This window comes from Myxocyprinus asiaticus, chromosome 11 (assembly GCF_019703515.2).
Source record: "Myxocyprinus asiaticus isolate MX2 ecotype Aquarium Trade chromosome 11, UBuf_Myxa_2, whole genome shotgun sequence".
Classification (NCBI taxonomy): Eukaryota; Metazoa; Chordata; class Actinopteri; order Cypriniformes; family Catostomidae; genus Myxocyprinus; species Myxocyprinus asiaticus.
The window spans coordinates 30,252,257-30,277,216 of record NC_059354.1 but is presented as its reverse complement, the minus strand read 5'-3'; the positions used below and the strand labels follow the sequence as shown (position 1 = coordinate 30,277,216).

The window sequence follows — 24,960 nt, the reverse complement described above, 5'->3', positions numbered from 1 at the left end:
CTAGCCATAGGTACTTACAATGATGGTGCAAACATAAAACATGTTGAAAGACAAACATTAGAATGTGAATATAGACCTGCCTGGGAAGTAGGATGAAACTGGGTTCAGACTAAGCAGTCGAACCAAGTGTTATTTTCTGTGCTGCCTTCTGGAAGTAGACTGAGGAATGTAACTGCGCCTCCAAAGGCTGAACATTGGCCTAGCAGCCTGGAAAACCTCAGCTGAACAATGAGAGCCCTGAGCCTGGGGTTCACTCAAGCGCACAATGGGCTCTTTGTCTGCATTCTTGCAGCTAGCTGGGATGCTTTGTACACTATGCCAACTCACTGGGGCCTGTGTGAGCATCCGGTGCTTAGTGCCTGGGCTGTGGCTACAACAGCCTTACAAACTCTGGGCACAACAGTTGGGTGAGCACCTTGTGTGTCAGGGCTATATGGTTTGTGGGTGTATGGATTAGAGATGGGCATGAGTATTCAAGTACTCGGGTACTCAGACGTGGCAGCAGTGATCGATCATGAAAACGATGATCGATGGTGATCATGCATGATGCGACTTCTCACTTAATTCGAAATTCAGTGACAATTACCTGACAACTGAACGCAAATGTGTCAAATAGGGAGCTTATTTAATTTTGAGATTGATTACTTTGTGATTTTGAGGGGTCCATTGATTGTCAGAGACGACTCATAGCAACCAAACTGATATACGGCGCTGCAATGCTATTGTTACGATCATCAAAAGAGAGTGTAATTAACCGTGTTTTGAACACCTGTCTCTGCAAAATGTTTGCTAAACACATTTTATTATAATTTAATGCAAGAACTTTGACTCGTTAATGGATATTATTTAATAAAAGTGAATGTTTGTCACTGACTGTAAACCTCCCTGACCTGGGTGCTGACATGTTTACATGAAGTAACACACCTGCATCTCGACGAAATGGGAGCTGAAGATTTCTGCACGAGTTTCCAAGTTAGAAGTCTGACATAAAGTGTCATTCCGTTGCACTTTCCCCAATTGAAATGTGGAAATTGCGACTCTCCGAGTTGAATGGAACGCTTCAGGAATCATCACAGCAACAACAATACGGAGCATTGCAACTTTCCCCACAGGAGCGAACACTTGGGGACATACACACACACACACACCAGGCATGTAGCAGTGAACTCAACGTGCTGCGAGTGTTTCAAACAGCTAAACAGAGCGCAGCTAAATGGTACATAACAATGCAGTGTCTTCAAAACTGAACTTCAACTTAACACGCATATTAAAAATGTGATGGTTATGGCGTCTCCTGTTAAGCCAACTGCGATTTGAAAATGGATGGTTCAGACAGTCACTAAAAAAACTGGTGCGCACTTACTAAGATTACTACGATAATCTGAAGGAAGAACAGACAGAGACATGCATTGTGCACATTCTTTCATTGGTTGGGCAGCGAATCTTCACATAATGACAAAATATGATGCATTATATTTTTATTATGCAATCTTTTGTACATTTTGTAACAGATTGTTTTATAACAGCCTGTAATAATGAATAGATGATGATACACTGGAACAACAAGACGCAATGCAGCAGCCAAAGACGTTTGTCAGACATGTTATTATATATACAGTTTGTACACGTTATTGCCCCTCGAGTACTCGACGAGTGATTAGTCCAAGTACTCGAGTAGACAAAATGACAAAAATGCCCATCCCTCGTATGGATGTAGCTGTATATAATTTTCTACTTTGGGTGCTGTAAGGCTAAAGATAAGTCAGTTTGTTTAGCTGATGTGTGAAGCTGTCAGTTAGGTCTTCTGCAAACAAGAAATTGAAGCTTAACTCATTTTGATTTACATCAAAAGTGGCCCCATTGTTGATCGTCTCTGGTAGTAACATTTCTCTCTCACTTAAACCATGTGAAATGTTTGACACTTCCCCTTGTTGTTTATGTCTCTGGTGGTCATGGGTCAGGGGGTTCCTTCGTTGTGATAGGCCAGGCACTGGCTCATTGGCTTGATATGATGATGCAGACCTATGGTTTGAAATCAGGCACTGTTGGAGTCAAGAAGTGGTTGAGTTGTTTAGGCTACTCAGGGTTATCATGGTTACAGTAGAAGAGCTCTTCCTGCAGTTTGTAGAGTTGGACATTGTGAACAAATATGCTTGGGGAGATCCTGTAGATTGATGGGGTGTTGCCTTATTGAGGATGAACTCCAAGATTTTAAACTGATTCCAGTATAGAACAAAAAAGAGGCTAATGAACAAATTGAGGGCAAAGTGGTAATACAAAAGCTTTTATAAGATTAATTTTAGAGCTGTGAGGTAAATATGAAATGTAGGCAATCTAAAGATCTTACTTTGAATTTCTGGAAGTGAGAAATGGTTAGTAGTACTAAAATAAACCGTAGCACAGTTTTGGTCTACATACGTACAATGAAAAATTACAATCCTTTTGCCTGCACCAAAGGCTCAATTTACACCTTTCATTAACATGCGTTTTTAGTGATCTTATCATTATCAGATAGCTCTTGACCATATTAAATGCCAGGTGCAAATGCAACCAAGACACATTGTAATCAGTTTGTGATCGGATCATTGAAACCACATTCAGAGGTGGTCAGGGACGGATTCTGACTATATTTAGAGAAAGTGTAAATGCAAATGCTTTTTCATTATCCAGATACAACTATGTCAGTAATTATGTGATGAGGTTATGCTACAGTCATCCATTTGAAAGAGCCGTGTTGCAAGTTTTTTCTGTTTATTTTGCCTTGCAATGTGAAGAACACATTAGACACTGCCGTCTTGCAATCTTGTCACCTGAACAATGAACAATATCCCATGAATTTTTCCATTGGAATACTCTTGGAATTTCTTGTCTCTCTCCTCAAATTCCCTCTCGCTCATGTCTCTCCTGTTTTCTAATTACTATATGTGGCTATATGTGTCACTTGAAACCACGCGTCACTCTCGCGTTTCAGATGAGAAGCTATTTAGCACTTACAAAGCTTTGTAGCTAGATGAATACCATTAAATGTGTTGGAAAGCATTATCCATCAATGTCTTCAAAATTTGCCAAAAGACAGAAAATTTGCAGTTACCACAGCCTCTGGTATAGGCTAAGATGTAGGCCTATGTAGCGTTTTCCAATTGTGTGGGTAACTTTGATTGGATCTGATCACAGTTGAGATGCATTTGACTGTAAGGTGTAAATGCAGTGTAGCTAAAGAATATCCAGATACTATACAATTATGAAATATATGTTAATGCAAGATGTAAATGGGGCACAAAACAACTTTGGCTCTGACTGCTTCTGAATTACTTTGGCCTGCTTAGCCAGAGTTTATCATCCACTTTGTCGGTGCTGATGGAATCAAGCACACTGTACATCTTCTTCCAATAAACACATTTAAAACCATAAACAAGAGTGAAGCTTGAGTAGATAAACTTAATATTTTAAGACTAGACTTACAGGATTTACATTTTTTATCTCTCCAGAAAAAAGCCAAAGGTGTAGAGCTGTTTGACCAGATCATGTATCACCTGGATGTTGTTGAGAAGGATTACTTTGGCCTGCGCTTCATGGATTCAGCCCAAGTCCCGGTAAGAGCGAAGGGTTTTCTGGAATCTGCATGCAAGGTGTGCTTTGATATGTTGGGTGATTTGAATGATATTATGAATTTTAACATCCCAGGCCCAGTGTTATTGCGAGAGCACTGACAGTCAGGAGTTTTACCTCTAGATCTGTTAAACCTCTCCATTTCTTTAGTTTCACAGACTTTCAGCTATACTTAATGTTTATTTTGTAGTATAAGTAGCCCTTTTACAAGTTCATATTAAAATTACTCAAAAACTTCAGAACTCACAAATTCTACTGAGCTGTCATTGGCTGTTCTGTAAGTTCAAGAATGAAACCATGAAATCTGCTAAATCGCATCAGACAGAGCTTAGACTAGTGCAGAGTGTTATGTGTAGAACGGAAAGAGGGAGGGAAGAGCGTGTGAGGAATGTGTGGGAGAAGAGATTGAGACACTGCATCAGCATGAGTGCCTCCACCCTCCCTTACTCCCTCCACATTGTTCATGCATCACCCTGTTAGAGCAGCCCAGCTCAATAGAAGGAACATCATTTTCTAGAGCATTCAGATGAAAAGTTAGTTTCTAATAAATGTTTTGCATTTCTAAAATGCAGTGATAGAGCCTTTGTAACATGCCAATATCTACTCGCTGACTTTATTAGTAATAATGATATATTTGAAAACTAATTGGATATGTTAAATGTGGTCAGTGTTTGTTGAGTGTTGGTAATGTCTTAAATACACCTAAAGGACTTTTGTAAGATTAATGTTGTGATACTCCAAACTAAAGGTTTTCAACATATGTGACATGATTCATTTTTTATACATTTACAGCACTGGCTTGATGTCACCAAAAGCATCAAAAAACAAGTCAAAAGTAAGTAGATTGCCATTTCATTGCCCAAGCTTTGAGTTCTGTATCAATGCTGTTCTGGCCAGGTATGAATGTATGATCAACTTGTGTGTAAATACATTATTTGGCCAAAAGTTTGTGGACACCCCCTTCTAATTAATGAATTTGGTTGCTCCATTAAATCCAGTAAAGAAAAATCTTAATGTTTCTTTATGTAATGCTTGGGCTTTGTGTGCTTCCAAATTTGTGGCAACTGTTTGGGGATAGCCCTTTTCTGTTCCAGCATGACAATGCCCCTGTGAACAAAGTGAGGTCCATGAAGAAATGGTTTACTGTGTCTGGCGTGGAAGAAATTGACTGGCCTGCACAAAGCCCAGACCTGAACCCCACTGATCACTTTTGGGGTGAACTGGAACAGCAACTGTAAGTCAGGCCCCATCGACCAACATCAGTTCCTGACCTCACTGATAGCCTTGTGTCTGAATGAGAGCAAATCCCTGCAGCCATGTTAATACATACAGTATAGTGGAAAGCCTTCCCAAAAGAGTTGAAGCTGTTATTACAGCAAAGGGGGGAAATTGATGCCTAAGGTTTTGAAATCAATGTTCATCAAGCACATATGGTGTCCACAAACTTTTGGCCATATAGTGTATGTTTCATATGATGGGTAGGCCTAGTAGAAGTATGTACTCGGCCTATTCTTCATAAAGAATTATCCATGGTTATTCATATAGAAGCTCTGTTTGAAAACCTAGTGGGTAGAGGTCGACCGATATGGTTATTTCAGGGCCGATACCGATTATTAGTAATCAAGGAGACGATAACCGATATTTGGGGCCGAGATACATATGCAGTAAAAATGAAAATTTTAGTGTCAAAATTTACACTAACACAAACTCCAACACAAAACATCATTTAAATGCCTTATGAACATGTGTTTAATGAAATACTGCAAAACAGAACATTTCAATTTTATTTTTTGAAAAATACTGTAAAACAACATTTCAACATTGTTTTCAAAAATAAAGTGGAGGGAGCATCTAGCAGCATTTATTTTGAATTGAAACTTTAAATATACTGTATGAATGTTTCAATTGTATGAATGTTGTGTATTAAAAATTTTTGTATTTTTCTTAAAATGCAAATGAACCAAAAACAAACAATGTACATCAAAATAGTGCAGTTTACAAATACTGTTCGCTACAGTTAAGTATAAATGGGGTGACTATCAAATAATGGAAATGTTTTTCATCATAAGCAGAGAACTCGTAATTTCAAAGTTTTGGTTGTCTTTTTTGCCATCCGTACCAGAGATGATGTTATGTCTGACTCTATATATCTCTGATATAATAAAAAAATATATCTTTATTATCAATATGCTCAAAACATGTTGATTAATAAAGTTAATTTTAGAAGGAAAAATCGTTTATAGTCTAAAGGCTCTCTGGAACCACGATAAATTGTCCTGTCACACACCTGGCTTAGCTGAACCGTTGGAGTCATATCAGACACATGAAGATTGTTTAACTTCATTCTCATTTTCTGCAGAGTATTTTAGCGAAAGATACCGGTATCCATCTGTATTGCTGCCCACTGTATTTCTCCGCAACGGACTACTGTCGGTATAATAACCGCATCTGCAACTCTACTATGCGGCACCTCATGTCGCAGACCGGGGAAGAGAGGCAATGCGTTTGGAGTGTGAAAGGGCATTAATGAAGTGTGTTTGGTGCTAGAGAAAAATATTCAAGTATATAGTGCTGAAAGATCAGTGCTATCTGCGCCCCGGAGCGCTTGCAGTGTACACAGCTCCGTTGTTTTGTCACGCTGCTAATCTAAAGTGTAGAAATGGTGAGGGGGGCAACCGTTGTCATGATATCTCACGGTCCGGATGAAACCAGTCCAGACCTGAACCGCGGTCCGCTAATTGGTGACCACTGGCATAGAATATTGTAATGTTTATTGCAACTTCTGTGTCTGCATTCTTACCTTTGAAAACAGCTTGTCCTCACAGTGTCATCTTTCTCTCGCTGCTTTCCTCTTTCCCACCTCTCCCCCACGAATATGGAGTACAGTGTTGATTGACCATTTACTTGTGACATATAACCAATCCGATAATACTGCGGGTGGGACATTGAGCCAGACTACAAGCAGTAATATTTCAGAGAGGCGGTGGCATCAGAGTCAGTGGAGTGTATTTTAAAATGTATTTATTTAATCGGCAATCAGATCAGACAAAATAAGGAATCCGATAATTTGAAAAATTATGAATATCAGATCTGATTATTGGCCAAGCCAATAATCGGTCGACCCCTACTAGTGGGCTGCCTTGTCTACATAGGCAGCTGCCTTCCAAGGCAGCATCCTAACTGAAATTGTATCTCAAAGTGACTGATTGGAATGCTTTTTTCTTCAACTTTAGTCTTTGTCCATTTTAAATTTTTTGAAACCCAGCCAACCTGAAGAGCTGTTATAAAATGGTATAATATTATACAGGGCTCAATGCTAAGGATTTTTTCTACTGGCCCAGTTGGGCCAGTGATTCAGATTTTTACTTGCCCTGACAAAATTTTCACTGGCACCAACACAGAATTGAAAATAGCTGTTTTTACCATCATGGCTTTAAAATATTAATGGCTTTAAAAAAGTGTGTATGATATGTTGTTTTAAAGACAATTTTCCCCAAATTTGTATCACATCTATAATTTGCAAGATAGCTGTAAATTACAGCTTTATTCCTTATGTAACCCATAAGTGCACAGATATAAGTGCACAGATATGAATTCATAAACGCATCATGTTAACCTCAGCCGTCCTGCCATTTACATATGTGTTTTTCAGCGAAGAGTTAAGTGGAGCAGATGATGGGTTTTTGGTCACCTGTTTAGTCATGCTGTCAGCTTTTGGGCCATGTGTAGTGTTTTCACAACCAGGATCAAAGATATCGCCACTGAGTTAAAGATTTGGTAGTTGGCTGAATGTAATAAAATATATTAATTCCTTAGAGAGGAGACCTTGCTGCTAAATCGGTTGGACATGTAATATACATTAGGTAGATATTAGGCCTAATATATGAATTAAGAATGTGTATATTAAATGAAATTAGACAACCCAAAAAAGACAAACTGACTAATACACATAGCAAAGAAAGAAAATAAATGTACAGTCCAGAATTGAGACATTGTTACAGGTGTTTATAGGATGATACAAAGACTGTTTTAAATGTCATCTTCAAGCTGAACATCTTTGATAATAATAATAGCCATTGTGATTTTGCTTCTTTTCATATTAGATTACATTAGGATGTCGATTTAATGTTTACATTTTGTAACATTACCTAGTTAATTGTGTACTTATATTTTGGATGCTGAACAGCTCAGATTTCCAGCCACATATATAACTGGGGTTTAGCAAAGATTATTACATTTCATATAGTGCGAATTTTTATATATATATATATATATATGTATGTATATATTTTATTTTTTTACAGTGGGAACAATACTAGCACTCTGTGCCTTTATGAGAGCACATGCATGTTAAACAGCATCCAAACTGCATGGAGAGAGATGATTATTTGATTATTGCGACAGGCCTACATATTCACTTACACTTTTGGTATCGGATAAGGCAACATAATGTTGCTGCCTATGTTTTAGAACAGCTTTGGCGTTGGGCCTTCAGTGCCTAAAATGAAAATTCTGTCAATTTACTCACCAACCCTCTGTGGAACACAAAAAGAGAAAGCAGAACTATGGATTCGGGACAATATGGGGTGAGTAAATTATGAAAGAATATTCATTTTTGGGTGAAAAACTATTTAAAATACTGTCTAAGCAAGCAGCTCACTATGTTTTGGGACAGAGTTAAGTTTAGAGTAAGTCTTCCTGAGTGCGCTGATAAATAACTGATTGTGAAAGGTTAATATTTAACTATGTCTGTGAAGGTCAGGTAGCAATAATCCATGAAAAGACTGTATCTCATTCCTTACATGAATTTATCCCAAAATTTCTGTTCTGCAATGTGCATGGTGTATCACCTCATGCAATTCTATTAAGGCATTTTTTTTTTTACATTCTGCTTTGTCTTTTTTCAGTTGGACCACCATATTGCCTCCATATGAGAGTAAAGTTCTACTCTTCTGAGCCCAACAACCTGCATGAGGAGCTAACAAGGTTCATCACCTGTAATATCTTAGAATGTTATGTAATAATGTAATATTTATCCAAATGTTTCACTTAAACTTCTTTTTCATTCAACATCTCTTGTAGATACCTTTTTGTACTACAGTTAAAGCAGGATATTCTCAGTGGCAAGTAAGTGATTAAAAGATTTATTGTCTTTTTAAATTAACTACTGACAATGGAAATTGACATTCCAATAGTATACACATACAGTTGAAAATAATTTCTGCAACATCACAAACCCTAAGAGGATTAGATTCTATGTCTTGAACTGCAATAATAACGTCCTTACATAGACTTCATATTAGTTTACTTCATGGGTTATTAGCATCATGGGGAATCCTTTAACTATGGGTCATGAGGGGTAGTGTATAATAATAATATTAAAAATAGTCTATAATCGTTTTGTGTTTATAATATGCTCTGTAGGTTAGAGTGCCCATTCGACACAGCGGTGGAGTTGGCTGCATACTCTTTGCAGGGTAAGTGACAGCTCTGTAAGTTTTGTGAAATCAATTCAGGAAAACGAATTATACTATAAAGTTTAATGTACTATGTAAACATAATGTAACTTTCAGAACGACTTAAATTACCACAAATTTCTGGGTCTGAGAGAGCGTGGAACATGGTCATGAAAAACAAAATTATGACTGAATGAATTGACAAAAGTAGAAGAAATATGATAATGTATAATGTGACGTCTTTATAAATCTTTGAGCTATTGAGTCAAAGCTATTGATGCAATTTTTACCTTTTAATGTGGAGTGATGGGCCGTAGGACAGTGCACAGTGTTATTTTTCTTGAAGTTTTACGGTAGACTGTGCAAAAGAAAGCAATGCCTCTCTCTCTCGCTCTCATTTCTGACACTTTCTCAAAAGTAAATGGCAGCTCATTAGTGTGGGTCTGAGAAAATGGGCCCCCTAATCCCCCTCCTCCTCCTGTGCTCTCATCTCACAGCACTTTCAAAGTAATGGAACTCTCCTCCTGTCATTCAAATATGCACTTCTTAAACTTGTACATACTGTGCTGTTTTAATAACACTATCATGTAATCTCAAGTTGAGGGTCAATAGAACTGTTCAGCTGTAACCTCAATTTGTAGGCGAACCCGGTTTTCCTATGGGGTTTTATAAAATACCTTTTGAGTAAATATTTTGAGTAAAATAAGGTCTGTGATAAACATTACTTCACGATACATGGACGTTTTGTTCTAAAACATATATTACACACTCATACCTCAAATGTGAATTTTGAAGCCACCGTGTGATTTAAAAAAAAAAAAGTATGCAATTCAATATGGCTTCCAAATTCATGTTAAAGTTATGGGAGCGTGTAATATATGTTGTAGAACAAAACATCAAGTAATGTTTACCACAGACCTTATGTTACTCATAAATCCAAAACTTCTATTATAAAACCCCATAGGAAAATCCAGAGGGAACCCAATGGCGAATTCTCTTCTGGGATTGTGGACTACAACCTGAACAGCTCTATTGCTGGCAGGTAAGGAGACAGCTGTTGGAGAGTATGATCTGGCCTGGTTCTGTAATTATGGTGTTTTCAAGCTGTCATCATCATAGCTGCTGTAGAACAACAGCAGAACAAAGATTATAACATGACAACAAACGCATTTACACTGGCAACCAATTATAATGTTTTCATTGGTATCTGGTACAGATCAGATCTTGTTGCATGCGTGAAAACAGCAAAATCACACAAGATTGGGTGAGGTTTGGGACAGTTGCAGGTTGAACATTTAGCAGCTGTGAGAAGTATGATGAAGGCATTTTAGCTTGACTGTAAATTCGGTATCAAACTTGTTTGCTGTTTATCATTTAGCTATAACACTTTTACCTTTTAGCTGAACTGGGTGACTGTGACCCTGCCGAGCATAGACTTGACCTGGTGTCAGAATTTCGCTTCATCCAAAACCAGACAGAAGAAATGGAAGTAGCCATCTACAATGCCTGGAAGGAGTGCAGGTATAAACGAGAGAGCTCATTCTATAAAAAGTATCTGTTGGCCGCACGTAATGACTCCTCTTAAATCAGTGCTAAGAGAGGAAGTCTAAATGTAAAGCAGGTGGATGAATGTCAATAAGAAGGTCTTCACCTCTGACTCTGCTTGGATCTCTCATGTCTACTCAACCAAAGCTCTACTGTTGACCCAGACCGCTTCACATGTGAATTATGACCTATTGCTGTAGCCTTGACAAGCTGTAATCTACAGCAGATGTGGAGCAGCTCGAGTTGTTTCTGTTGCAAAATCATAGCCTAATTTGCTGTCTTTTGCACAGTTGCCACTGTGACATCATTTTTATTCTTAAAACAGATTTGTTATTCATCTGCACACTGTATAGTGCGTCATTTGCTTCAAGTTGTGTATTTTACCCTATGTCACAGGGGCCAGATGCCAGCACAAGCTGAGATAAACTACCTGAACAAGGCCAAATGGCTGGAGATGTATGGGGTGGACATGCATATGGTCAAGGTACACAGATCATTCACTCTTTTACAGGTTTAGTGCATTTGAAGCATGCAGGAGCTCATTAAAATCAGGATGTTGAGGGGGGATATGTGCATGTTCCATATGACTCTTTTCAATCCAGATATATCCAGAAATGTATCTGTTCTTTATGTTACTGCCTCCTCCAGGCACGAGACGGAAATGAATACAGCCTGGGCCTGACCCCCACTGGAGTGCTCGTGTTTGAGGGTGAAACTAAAATTGGCCTTTTCTTCTGGTAAGCATTCCCTCACCAACCCTTTAAAGGTGGAGTGTGTAATTTTTGAGCCTCTTGCGATACCAAACAGAATTGCAAAAAAAAAAGAACTTTATTCTTTTAATATTATGCTCAAACAAACAGAGCAATGTTTTGAAAGCCCCACAGAGCTACAGTGTTTACACTCTTCATGAAGTCATTGATTGGCTTACTTATAGTCTGCACATTAAACTTGGAGAGGACAGAAGTTTTTAACCTCGAAAAAATTGCACACTTCACCTGTAACCCTTAGAGTTTGAAAACATTTAATATTTGTCATCCAGCTGTTGTGTTATAGTTCAAAATGCAATTGACAGACTAAAGCTATTGTATCTAAAGCAAGCTGGTTGTCTCTGCACAGGCCCAAGATCACACGTCTGGACTTTAAGAAAAGCAAACTCACTCTGGTGGTAGTGGAGGATGATGAACAGGTAATGCAGGAGACAGAAGAGGTAAAGACACTCACACACACTACACACACCCTTACATGTTTACACTTTGCAAATCATCTAGTTATGAGGGATGATAAAAAACAAAACAAAAAAACACAAGGCATCATGTATACTCTTTACAGTTTTAAACTGTTGCAAAATGCCTGTGATCCCCTCAGTCTGTCCACTGAAAGACTCCAGAATCCTGACCAGAATGCACTGTGGATCAGTGCTCAGTTGCATAAAACAAAAACAAAAAAGTTTTTCCCTTAAGGATAACACATAAAGCATGATTTCCCCTTACCTGAGGGAATGACTTGAGCTGTTGCGTATAATCCCTTAGACATTTCTCTGAGGTAAGGGAAACAGTTAAGGGATTTATTACAGTGAACCAGGTTTTATCGTAATAAAATTCTACTGTTACCATGAACACAACATGTCTCTACCAACTTTCAGAAGATCAGAAATGTCCCGACCAACATTTAGGCAATTTTATCACATAGAAAATACTTTAACTTTATACTACTGTATGTTTTTATTTAAATATTTATGACTATTAAAGTTTCTTAGTATCATTATTAATGTGTAAATTATTGTCCGACCTCTTCTGAAGCAGCGCACAAACAGTGTTTTCACGTGGCACCTGTTTATTTTCTCAGCACTGTTCAGGAAAGACCAATCACAGTCCTTTGTAATTACTGTATAAATATGTTTCAAACTCATTTTCTGGAGGTTACACAGGCGGATTTCCATTTGTATCTGAGGTACAATCCTCGAAATTAATAGATTAAAAAAAAATTAAGTAAAAAAAAAAAAAAAAAACCTTACTGAGTTTTGCATGCAGTCCAATTAATGGAGGAATCTGTAAGTGCCCTTTTGAGGAAGACACCTTTGAATTTGAGGTACAAGATGTAAAGATGCTTGTATACTGTAATTGTGCAGCAAACTAATTGCCATCCCAAATTAAGAATATTAGAGGTGGTCAGTAGGGCTGTAAGATATATATATTTATATATAAATTTGCAGTATGATTTTAATGCATCCATTGGTACAGTTTATAAAGGTGCAGAGAGCAGAAAATTCTAGGCACACTTCTGGTATGTGTGTGTTCCTATTAGATAACTCGAGTCTGAAGGAATATAAAGACATCTTTATAGGTCTAAACTCCTGAAGAGAAATAGTCCGACGTCTCGTACAGTCATAGTGTGCATTCGCCAACCACATGCGTATGCGCACACAGTCAGATGGAGTATATTTTGACAGGCTCGCGTTCGACTGTATGCAGATGCTGAGCGTTTGCGTCAAAATCGAAGTATATTTTGGGCTTTAACCTACACTAAGTTAAAGTTTTTCTAACCTTAAGATTTACTTAGGGAAATAGCAGTTAAGGAGCTTTATGCAACACCTAATGGTTTTAAGGGCGTACTTAAGAAAAAAAAAATGCTCAAGGGAAATCATAAGAGATTAAGTAACACTTAAAGGAATAGTTCACCCAAAAATTAAAATGTGCTGATAATTTACTCACCCACAGGCCATACAAGATGTATCTGAGTTTCTTTCTTCATCAAAACAGAATTTAAGATTTTTAGGATTTAATTTCAGGCCTCCTCCTTTAAACAATGCAAGTGAACGTACTCCAGTCGACAAATAATGTTCTTCTGAACCCAAACGATTGATTATTTTTAGAAACAAAACAATACTTATACTTTTTAACTTCAAATGTTCGCTTCTGTACATCTCTGTGATGCGCTCATAAGAGGGATGATGTAAGCTCGCTGGTAAGGTCACGCGTCACATGGAGGAGGAGGCAGGAAGCGTGTCATTGTTTACAAGAGAAGGAGAGCTGTACAAAAGTTTCATTGTCTTTGCTGTAGATTTGTATTTGTATAAGTGTATTGTTCAAAATAGTCATTTGGCGTGTATTTCCTGGATGCTTCAACCTTCAGAAACCCCAAAGAAAATGCACGCCGGGAAAAATAATATCTTTTTATCTATACATGATCATAAGTCTCACAAAAAGGACTCGCAGTTTTTATTTACCTGTCTGTATTTGCTCTTGATCTTTGTCGATATCTGTTTAGTACTTACTCTGCTGTTTTGCTTGTTACCTCTTCTTCAGTTTGTGAAGCTTCTCTTCTGTGTGATATCACCTGTACCATTGATATCACTGTGTAAACCCTGTAAATCATGTGAATCTCAGTAAATGCTCTCGCACTTGGTTTCACTAACTACAACTTGTGTGGCTTGAATTCCTGACAGTCATATAGCCTATATATTTCTGCTAAAGAAAAAGCACAAGTAGATAACGCAACAACATTGCTCTGAAATAAAGGATGGTTATTTACTGCAGTAATATTTTTTTTATGGAAATTATTTTTTTATTATTTTATATTGGATTGAAATGGTTTTGGGCAGTTTTGGTTTGTGAATGGCACTTGGTCTGTGGCCTGTGCAAGTTTCTCTTGTGAACAATGATGCGCTTTCTGCCTCCTTTTCCACGTGACGCGTGACCTTACCAACGAGCTTACGTCATCCCTCTCATGAGTGCGCATCACAGAGAATATTTGTAGTTAAAAAGTATATAAGTATTGTTTTGTTTCTAAAAAAGAATAAATCGTTTGGGTTCAGAGAACTTTATTTGTCGACTGGAGTCGTGTGGATTATTTTGATGCACCCTAAATATGCATTTTTACCGTAAAAAAATGGAGTACATTCACTTGCATTGTTTAAAGGAGGAGGCCTGAAATTAAATCCTAAAAATAAATTCTGTTTTGATGAAGAAAGAAACTCAGATGCATCTTGGATGGCCTGAGGGTGAGTAAATTATCAACAAATTAAAATTTTTGGGTGAACTAAGGGTTATTTTCTGTAACTCCCATAAGTTTAAGGGAAACTTTAGGGTGATCTTAAGGGAAAATTACACTTTAGGTGCTTTATGCAACCGCGCACAGTGCTTTATAGTACCCTTTCCTTACGTAGGCCCAGTTTACACCTGGTATTGACATCTATCTTGGGTGATTTGATCACAAGTGGTCAGCCAAGAAACACTGACATTTAACCAAAGTGTCTCCTGTGACCACTTCTGATCAGATTTCGTGTTTTGCATCTTTGGTTGTTGGTATCTGTAACTGTTATTTGTATTTGCTGCTCTCCACTTGTGACCAGATTACCCAAGATGGATGTTAATACCAGGAGTAATGTTGCTTTACATCCACTAACCTACAATTCGTCAAGGAATGAAAAATTGCCTTCTGCTGCTGTGAGGGTGAAATATGATAGCAGTCTTATTCAATGACACAGCATGGCCATACTTTTGTGTAAAGCGGTTATCGGTCAGATGCATCTATCTGGAGTGGGTCAGTATGTTTGGCTCAGATTTTAAAGAGGAGAATGAAACAGGGGCTTAAGAATCATCTTAAGAATCGACCCAGAATCATCATCTTTTCTACTGCTGACCTGCATTATTAAAAAATGGCTAAAAGGAGTGATTTTTTTTTTTATTTTTTTTTTTCCTGTAGAAGTCTTGCTGTTACATGGTGCATTGCTGAAATATTTAAACCTCACAAAAGGTTTTTGAAAAGAGTGGGCTGCACAGAATTCACTTGACCACCTGTAGCAACCCAACCATTTGAAATGCTTCTAGGACATACTTGTTTTATGTGCTAATGTTTATGCCTTTTATGCTTGTGAATGCTTTTGATAAATTATTTAAGAGATTCTGTTCATTGAGAGTTGCAATTTAGAACATGAAGTGAAGTACAGTATGTGTCTGTGCATTCAGAATTGTGTATGTGTTCTCACTGAGACTGTTAGCACCTGTCCAGCACGAGTTAGTAAACAACAGCTATCCTTTATGCATCCCTGGCATCTGGAGCACTTCACACTATATAAAACACTGGGGCTGCTGTGAGGACAGTATTGCCCATATCTCTTTAATATGAACACATAAGCCAAATTGTCAGTCTGAGCCTTTGATTTAAACATGGCATGATGTGACTGTTTCAGAAAGCTATATATCCCATAGGATGCTCTCTGTTGTGAAACTTCAGTCTCTGTCCTTATCAGATTGTGTGCGTTCTCTTTCTGTCTCCCTGAGTTGTCATTAATTTCTGTACAACTGAGTCCCCCAGAATCCACAGGTCACTGCTGAGATTGTTCCTTAGTAGTACAACTGATAAATGCCCAAGACAGAATTTAATTTGCGTTAGATTGAGCTTGGATTGCGTTTTGGCCTCTGACATAGGGAAAAGAGCAGGAGCATACATTTGTGTTCCGAATGGACCATCCCAAGGCCTGCAAGCATCTCTGGAAGTGTGCTGTTGAGCACCACGCCTTCTTCCGCCTGCGTGGCCCCGTACAGAAGAGCTCGGCCCGCCCTGGGTTCATCCGCATGGGGTCGCGTTTTAGATACAGGTGAGTTTATTTTAAAACGTTACAATCGCTCTTCTTACCATTAGTGCTAAAGACATTAATTATATCCTTAAATATGTGGCTTATTGTGGAGAGGTGTGCTGTTACCACCTTGTAACACATTCATGGAAAGGAGGAGGCGAGAACCGGCTTGATAATATAAATAATAGTTTAATAATAAACTGAACCAAAAAGACAAACACACACAGGTGTTGGACAGCTGTCCGTAACACTCTCTCTGTCGCACTGCTGTCCAGTTGGCCTTTATCCCTCTCGGGCTAATCAGCCTGATTAGGGGCCGGGTGTGTAGAATCACGACCCGGCCCCGCCCTCTGCCACATTCCTCCCCCGTTCTCTCAGGCCGGGGAGCCCCCGGGAAGGGGAAGGTGGGGGGGGGGGGGGGGGTGTGCGCCTTCCGCCCCGTCTGCCGGCAGGTCATCCCCGTCTACCTGGATCAGGGGAGGGGACATGGGGAGGGAAACAAAAAAAAAATGTGGTACCTACACACCGTAACGCCGATTGTGCTAAATTAAAAAGAGAGGGAAAAGGCCAACATGGAGCGGCAGCGGAAGAGAGAGAAAAATAAATTACTTGCCGGTTCTCCGATACTCCGTAGCCTGGTCCTCGGCCACTCCTCCACCCTCTGGTGGATGACAGCCACACCTTCCTGGGCGGATCGGAGGCAGTCCTTCGGCCCCTGGCTGATGGAATGCCCCGCCGCGTTTTCAGTGGACGGAAGGGGTCTCCCCCACCCCTGGCAGCATTTCTCCCGCTCCAGGCGGTCGGCCAGGAGCCCCTCCCCGCTCGCGGTTGGCGGTCTCAGACCCTGCCGTGTTTCAGCGGCTGGTAGGGTTCTTGTCCACCCCTGGCAGTGGCCCTGTCCACTCCAGGCGGTCTGCTAGGAGCCCCTCCTCCCCCCGCTTTCAGGCGGCAGGGCTCCTCCGTCCCCCAGCGGATGGCCGTGGCTGCTCTTTTGGGGTGGATGGTAGTGGTGAGGACTCTACTACGGCGCATCCCTCCTCCTTCCCGGGTTTCGGCACCAGTGTAACACATTCATGGATAGGAGGTGGCGAGAACTGGCTTGATAATATAAATAATAGTTTAATTATAAACTGAACCAAAAAGACAAACTCACACAGGTGTCGGACAGCTGTCCGTAACTCTCTCTCTGTCGCGCTGCCGTCTCCAGTCGGCCTTTATCCCACTCGGGCTAATCAGCCTGATTAGGGGCCGGGTGTGTAGAATCACGACCCGGCCCCGCCCTGCCACACACCTACTATGGCTTTAGTAGAGGCCAATGATAAAGTATTGCATTTTGGTTAATGAGTAGTGCCTGCTGTTCTCTGGCATTTAGTATTTAAACCCCATTCTAATCATGGTCCAGTGGTCAGTTGAATGGTATTTTTTTTCCCCCTGCTTTTTAATAGTTGCTCCTAACAATATCTGCTGTTGATATGTAAATGGTAATGTGGCCTTGTCTGCCCAGAGCTGTGTGTGTGTCTTTTCTATGGAATTGCATCTTATCTTCAGCTGCCAGCCTGGTGCTTTGATGCTGTCCAGTTCAGCTCCCTGTTGAACAGGCTTTTTGTTTGCCTGCGCCTTTTTTGTTCATTAATTAACCTATTTTTTAAGTCAATGAGTTTGCTTATCTTCGAATTCACCTGTGTCCTTCACTTGTCTGATTGTCCAATTTTCCTGTTAAATTGTTTACTAATGCTAAGTAGTCTGCTTATCCTCTGAGCAACGATGTGTTTGTACAGTGAAATTATTAGTCTGATAACATTAGACTTTCATTACCGTAAGCCCATAAAAGTAAATGTCTGCAGACTTATCGAGTCAGCAGGGATTTATCATGAGAAATTTAAAGAGATCCATATAACTGATGTACATTTCTTTTATTTGTAAGTGGGAAGACAGAATATCAGACCACTAAGGCCAACAAAGCCAGAAGATCTGCCTCGTTTGAAAGGAGACCAAGCCGTCGTTACTCTAGAAGGACCATGCAGAACAGAGGTGAAAAAATGATCTGCTCAGTGCTGCAAATAGTGTAGCTCAGTGTTGGGTACCAAAACTAGCTGAAAGTAGTGAAGCTACTAACCTTTTTAGTAGTGTGACCGCATCGCTGCTTTTGTTTTGTTCTCTTGTTTTTTAGTGCACTTTTTTTTCTGCCAGGTACAAGCCACTTTTTTTTTTACTCATAAGCAGTGTCACCAAATAATTTTTTTTTTTTTTTTTTTTATGTACTGTGCCTGCATGCTAAGACTGAGCAATCTGAGGCAGTGAGCAAAAAACAAATTGGTTTGTTCAGACAGTTCACATTTTAATGGACCAATTTGTTATCACTCATTAGCATTAATTGATGTCATTGTGCAGCAAGATCTTATTTTTGTTTATTTGGTTTATATATACTTTTTTATATGTATATATTTTCAGTTCAGTTTAAAATTGAGGCCATTTAGGTTTAGTAGTGTTTGTGAAAGCTGATGCTGTCACCCAAATTGAGATCCTTTTCATAAAAAAAACTACTCTAAATTGAATTTTAAATCAGTTGTATAACTGAAAGTTATACAAATTAAAACATTGCCCCTGTAAATAGCTATAATGTAGTTAGTTACTGTTTGTTAGCAACTAGTTCAAATAGCTTAGCTGTTGCTTATCTGCTTTAAATAATGAGTAGTGTTTACAGTTTCAAAATAGCCAACACTGTTGAATCATTCTAAAATGACTTCACCATTACATGATGATGCCTAATAAAGTGCTTATTCTTTCGTTTTTGTTTTTCGCAGGTCCTATCAAATCTTCGGAGTAAGTATTTCACATTCCTGCATTGTGCAATGGAATTGTTATGGCTGTCTTCATGTATAACAATGAGATGACATCCAATCTCAACATCAGTAATATGTGTAATTGGAAGCACAAAAACACACTGTTCAGAGCTTCTGCAGACTCAGCGTTCACTTTGACTAAAATAATTATTCATATAGTGATGGTTTATAAAAGTTGAATGATTGAATGGACAGGGCCATTTTTTTTTTTTTCTGTTTCCCTTCACAGTACCACTTAATGGTCAAAAAGACCATATTGTTCTTAGTGTTTTTTTGAATTCCTGTATTTGTTTATTTTTAAAAGATCCTTAAAGGGATAGTTCACCCAAAAATGAGAAGTCTCTCATCATTTACTCACCCTCATGCCATCTCAAATGTGTATGACTTTCTTTCTTCTGCAGAACATAAATTAGGATTTTAAGAAGAATATGTCAGTTCTGTAGGTTCATTTAATGCAAGTGAATGGGTGCCAATGTTTTGGCATTCCAAAAACCACATAAAGGCATCATAAAAGTAATCCATATGACTCCAGTAGTTAAATCCATATCTTCAGAAGTGATATTATAGGTGTGGGTGAGAAACAGATCAATATTTAAGTCAATTTTTGCTTGTAATTTTTCTCCCTGCCCAGTAGGGGGCACATGCATGAAGAACTTGAATCACCAAAACCACAAAAAAGAAGAATGTGAAAGTGATCTGTTTCTCACCCACACCAATCGTATCGCTTCTGAAGACAGATATAATCACTAGAGTCTTTTGGATTACTTTTATGCTGACTTATGTGATTTTTTTTTTTAGCTTTAAAATTTTGGCACCAATTCACTTGCATTGTATGGACCAAAAGAGCTGATAAATTCTTCTAAAAATCTTCATTTGAATTTAGCAGATGAAAGAAAGTCATACACATCTGGTATGGCATAAGGGTGAGTAAATGATGAGAGAATTTTAATTTTTGGGTGAACTATTTCTTTTAGTCGTTGTACTCATCAGTGGTGTTGGCAAACCATGCCATACTAGGGTGTTTTGGTGTATTATTTTAAGTAAGATTTAAGTTCAGAAGTAATATTAGGTACTTCTATAGGTACTACTTCTATTTATTCTTTTTCCAGGGGCTAAATGCATCACTAGTTTGTCAGTGTAAGGACAAGCTGAAAGGCTGTTGTTAAAACAGCTGAGTGTTATGGTACATTTGTCTTCACATACCAGAGTCACAAGTGCCCCTACTTAGACGATGATTCAGCTAGTGTTGAAAGATGAACAACAGGAACCTGCATACATAATGTGCTGGCACTTGTACTGATTTATAGGGGGTTTCAGGACTCCTTCTGTGACTAATACAGTAATTCAGAATGATTCACAAATGTTACTTTTTGACTCTTTAAAAATTCTGATCACTAGCTGAAAAAAGCATCATTGGAACAAAGGGCAATAATGTAATGGGTCACCCTGATCCTGAAAGCCCTGTGCTGTTTGAGATCCTGTTTTCTGATCACCTCTACAAAAGGACCATCATTGTGCTGCATTGTCTGTCAGCAGTAGCTCATAACCCAGATATCACTCTATATCACACTCTTTATCTCTAATCTTTCCACAGCAGCCACAATAATGGACCGAGTCCAAGCACAGAAACAAAGGTACTACCTCCCTACAGTTATGTTATAGTAAAATTGAGAGTACCATGTTTTTTACATTGATGTTTGCCATTTATTATTTATCAGTTAATTGTCGCAATGATTTTTTTTTTTCCTAACGAGTCAGTCTGTGTTCCAAACCCAATCCAATCTCATTTTTACTCAGTCTGCCCAAACACGAACTCCCTGGTCCAGTATGCCCGTGGTCAGCAGCCCACCCTCTGCCCCAGGCCCCATGGAAATCGAAACTTTCCCCAGGAGCCCCAGTGGCAGCCAATCGAACAAGAGGAGGTGAGCTGCTCACAATTTTAATGCAATAAAACCTCTAAACTGGTTAATCTGATGCCCTGCTGTTACTCCAGGGTGCCCGCACAGCCAGTTAGCATCATTTTGGCAGAGTGCAACACACATACAGTTGTGCTCAAAAGTTTGCACACCCTGGCAGAAATGGTGAAATCTTGGCATTGATTTTGAAAATAGGACTGATCATGCAAAAAAACTGTCCTTAAATAAAAGACAGTTTTTTTGCATGATCAGTCATATTTTTAAAATCAATGCCAAAATTTCACCATTTCTGCCAGGGTATGCAAACTTTTGAGCACAACTGTATATGATATGCTTTGGCTGTTTGGTGCTCGTGCTGCTCTGTTGGTGAGCTGGTGTGAGGTTGTACTGGCTGGTGAATGGTGCTGAAGGTACTTCATGCTGGTTAGCATTGACGATGAGCAGATGGCTGCTGCAGCACAGGAGAAAACGCCTGATGAGTTGACAGCAACAAACTCTCACATGAAAGAGCACTCGCCTGCTTCTCGTTCTCTCTCCTACTTTCTCTTTCTATCTTTATCTCCTGAGGCTGTCTTTGGGGTTATTGTGCAATGCAGAGCTTTTCTTTAAACTTGCTGAATTATTGAAAAGAAATTCAATTAGACAGTGGGAGTATCTTGTATGTGTGTGTCTTTAAGAGAGGGACTGTTGGATATGTGCATGTTGGATATGTTTTCCTGTCTTATGAAAGTTTGATCCACATTCCTTTATGTTCTAGTCTTGTTTTTTTTAACTTTGTTCTAGTCTGATGTTCTGAAACCCAGTGGCCTTTTCATAAGGCAAGGTATGTACACTCCTGTTTTCATTTTATAGATGTGCTTCAACCAATCAGTGCATTTCTGAGGGAGGTCTCATGATTGGCTTTGGATCAGTTAACCTTCCTCTAGCTGGACAAATCACTGTTTCTTGATTCTTGTCCAAACCAACACAATCAGTGGGATAGAATGTAGACCTGTGATCTCAGCTGGGTGAATAGAATGTTACGGTGTAACAAGGGGCACCTCTAGTAAGCTGGAACACACTACGCTTCCTTTTTGGCTTTGACTTTCCCACACACTGTCTCTTCTCAAATCTAGTACTAATTAGGGATGTGCGAGACTAGTCGACTAAACGGTATCAGATGCACATCACAAAATTTCAGTGCATTTATTTATTTTTTCCCGTAGACTTGTGCTGACTGTTATAATATTATGGATAACTTTTACTTGTGAATTATGTCAATTAATATAGCAGTTTGTACTCTCTAGATTCAGATATTAATTGTAGAACATACACTATGGCTTCGCAACATAAAAACAGCACATATATTAGAAATGTAATAATTAAGGAAATACATCCTGTCGGGATAAGACATTTTGAAATGTCATTGAGGCGAAAATTAGATTGACGAAACAATCGCTTTTTTTTTAATTCAATCTCTGTCTTTTTTAAAACATTTATTCAAAGGTTATTCAAAACACATTGCTTTGTGACACCCACTTGTATTCATCATCCACTCCATAAAGAAAGTTTTTAATTTGCGGGTCATGGAATTAAACCAGTGTTCAAGGGTGACTTATTATTAAAGTATAGCCAAAAACTGATACATTTTTTTTTTTCAACATCATCTAACGCAGGTTTCTAGAAAGGAAACAAGCATATTTATACCCTCTCAGAGGTTAAAGCATCTTTGAATGGAGTAATTATATGATCAGCTGAAAACCCATTCCGAAGGACTACTTGTTGCAGTCACACAAGTAATTGCAGGTTGCAAGATACATGAGGGGAAACCGAAGAATTTGACGCCAGTTCCGCTTTGTGCAGGTTTTATCATATATATTTATTTTTTTTGTCTTTTTTTTTATCCTATTTATTTTTTATTAATTTGGCCTATTACTTGAGTCATGTAGTAATATGTTTACATAACGGGCTCCGCAGTGGGGCGAGGGGTTGACGATGTAATCGGATATCGTGATATATTTTATGAAACATAGTGAAAATATTATTACATATCGCCCAACCTTAGTTCTTGCTACTACTTTTCTCTTGTGATCTGCTCTTTTTTTATTTTTTTTTTGCTTCCTACCCCTTTCCAACTTCCCCACATCAAACTCTATTGCATTCCTGTTCTCTCATGCTAACACCCCCCTCCACCAACCCATCCAGGCTTCATTCCCCTCCCCAATCCCATCGCTGACACCAGCATGACTGCCAGGCCACCTCCCTGAAACTCCTTTTAGACACAGACTCGGCCACAGCCCCTCCACCCCCACATTCCTTGGATGCAAACCAAGTGCCAGGGAACGCCGGAATGAAAATCCTGTTTTCTGATAGAGCTCAAGTGAAACTACCTGGGCTAAAGTATTCTCCTCATTTTAACCACAGAAAATGTTCTGTGCCCCTCCCCTCTGTGACTGAAAAACAGCCAGAGTGATGAGATATCCCGCCTGTTCATGGGAGAAACGTGAAAACCTCACTGTGACTGTGCTTGTCCTAAGAATGGCTTGGCCGTTATTTAACCAGCTCTGTTACCCAGGAAATATCCTGTTGATGTTATTTTAGACTTTTTATTCACCATTTTAAGATGTCTTGTTCATTGTTATCAAAACCACATTTGTTTGATTGTTTAGGCCTGCTGTGCATTTCAGACAAACTTATTTGGCACTTTCAACAAATAGGGTGCAAAAAAAAGGCTTGAAAAAAGTTTTGCTCTTAACAAAGAGTCAGCAAAAGAGTCTACGTTTCCATCAGAAAATGTTGTTCGTCCATCTTAGGAGGTCAAACTAAAGGTTATATGAGATGTTTTATTTTCTATTTATTTTACAGAGTTTGCAGTTTTTGCAACCCTGATTTCAAAATTTTGGATATTATACCCTGAGGTGTGTGATTTAATAAACATATATAATACATGCATTAACATACATACATAAACATACATACAAGACATTAAATATGTTAAATAAAATACCAGAAAAGGGTTGCAGATGTAGCCTAAATAAAGCTATCACCTAGTAGGGGCTAGCTAGTTTGGGACCTAGCTTTGTTGCTTTGTGGTCATTTAAATATATATATATATATACACCCACACACACGATCAGCCACAGCATTAAAACCACCTGCCTAATATTGTGTAGGTCCCCATCGTGCTGCCAAACAGTGCCAACCCACATCTCAGAATAGCGTTCTGAGATGTTATTTTTCTCACCACAATTGTACAGAGCGGTTATCTGAGTTACCGTAGACTTTGTCAGTTTGAACCAGTCTGGCCATTCTCTGTTGACCTCTCTCATCAATAAGGCATTTCTGTCCGCAGAACTGCCCCTCGCTGGATGTTTTTTGTTTCTGGCACCATTCGGTGTAAATTCTAAAGACTGTTGTGTGTGAAAATCCCAGGAGATCAGAATGGTGCAAAAAACATCCAGTGAGCGGCAGTTCTGCGGACAGAAATGCCTTATTGATGAGAGAGGTCAACAGAGAATGGCCAGACTGGTGAGTCTGTGGTGAGAAGAATCTCAGAATGCTGTTCTGAGATGCGAGTTGGCGCTGTTTTGGCGGCACGAGGGGGACCTACACAATATTAGGCAGGTGGTTTTAATGTTGTGGCTGATGGGTGTGTGTGTGTGTGTGTGTGTGTGTATATATATATAATCTCTTTGATAACCGGGTTTAATGGTTGAGCTTGGTGAATAGGTATTAGCTTATCTACCATGTCTCAGTTCTCTCTCGAAAGAGCATGGGATTTGTGCCTTAAAGTAATTAGACCCCAGTTTATACCCTAATTTGATTAAAGTGCCATTAAGATCATGTACTTTGTTAACTTTTTCAATATAACTCTGTGTAATCAGAGCAGGCTGAACACCGTTAAATGGAATCTAATTATTGAATCCTAATAATTGTAAATTGTTTAACCAGTTGTCAATGTGTAATGCCTATGTACCACTATATGCAGTTTTAAATTTGCCTACAATAATGTTATGACCAAAGGATGGTTGTGT

The 24,960-nt window shown here is 38.9% G+C and overlaps 1 protein-coding gene across 2 annotated transcripts in view; it reads left to right on the top strand.

Moving 5' to 3' along the window:
* Positions 1–24,960, top strand: part of epb41l5 (erythrocyte membrane protein band 4.1 like 5) — a 66,260-nt gene that overhangs the window by 20,452 nt on the left and 20,848 nt on the right. For both annotated transcript variants that reach the window (XM_051709863.1, XM_051709862.1), the window contains exons 3-16: positions 3,489–3,593; positions 4,402–4,444; positions 8,517–8,595; positions 8,692–8,736; positions 9,034–9,086; positions 10,466–10,586; positions 11,007–11,094; positions 11,259–11,347; positions 11,727–11,817; positions 16,040–16,209; positions 18,113–18,219; positions 18,993–19,011; positions 20,626–20,665; positions 20,829–20,953. In XM_051709863.1, the coding sequence (XP_051565823.1) occupies positions 3,489–3,593; positions 4,402–4,444; positions 8,517–8,595; positions 8,692–8,736; positions 9,034–9,086; positions 10,466–10,586; positions 11,007–11,094; positions 11,259–11,347; positions 11,727–11,817; positions 16,040–16,209; positions 18,113–18,219; positions 18,993–19,011; positions 20,626–20,665; positions 20,829–20,953 (1,175 nt within the window). The remainder of the gene's footprint in view (positions 1–3,488; positions 3,594–4,401; positions 4,445–8,516; positions 8,596–8,691; positions 8,737–9,033; positions 9,087–10,465; positions 10,587–11,006; positions 11,095–11,258; positions 11,348–11,726; positions 11,818–16,039; positions 16,210–18,112; positions 18,220–18,992; positions 19,012–20,625; positions 20,666–20,828; positions 20,954–24,960) is intronic.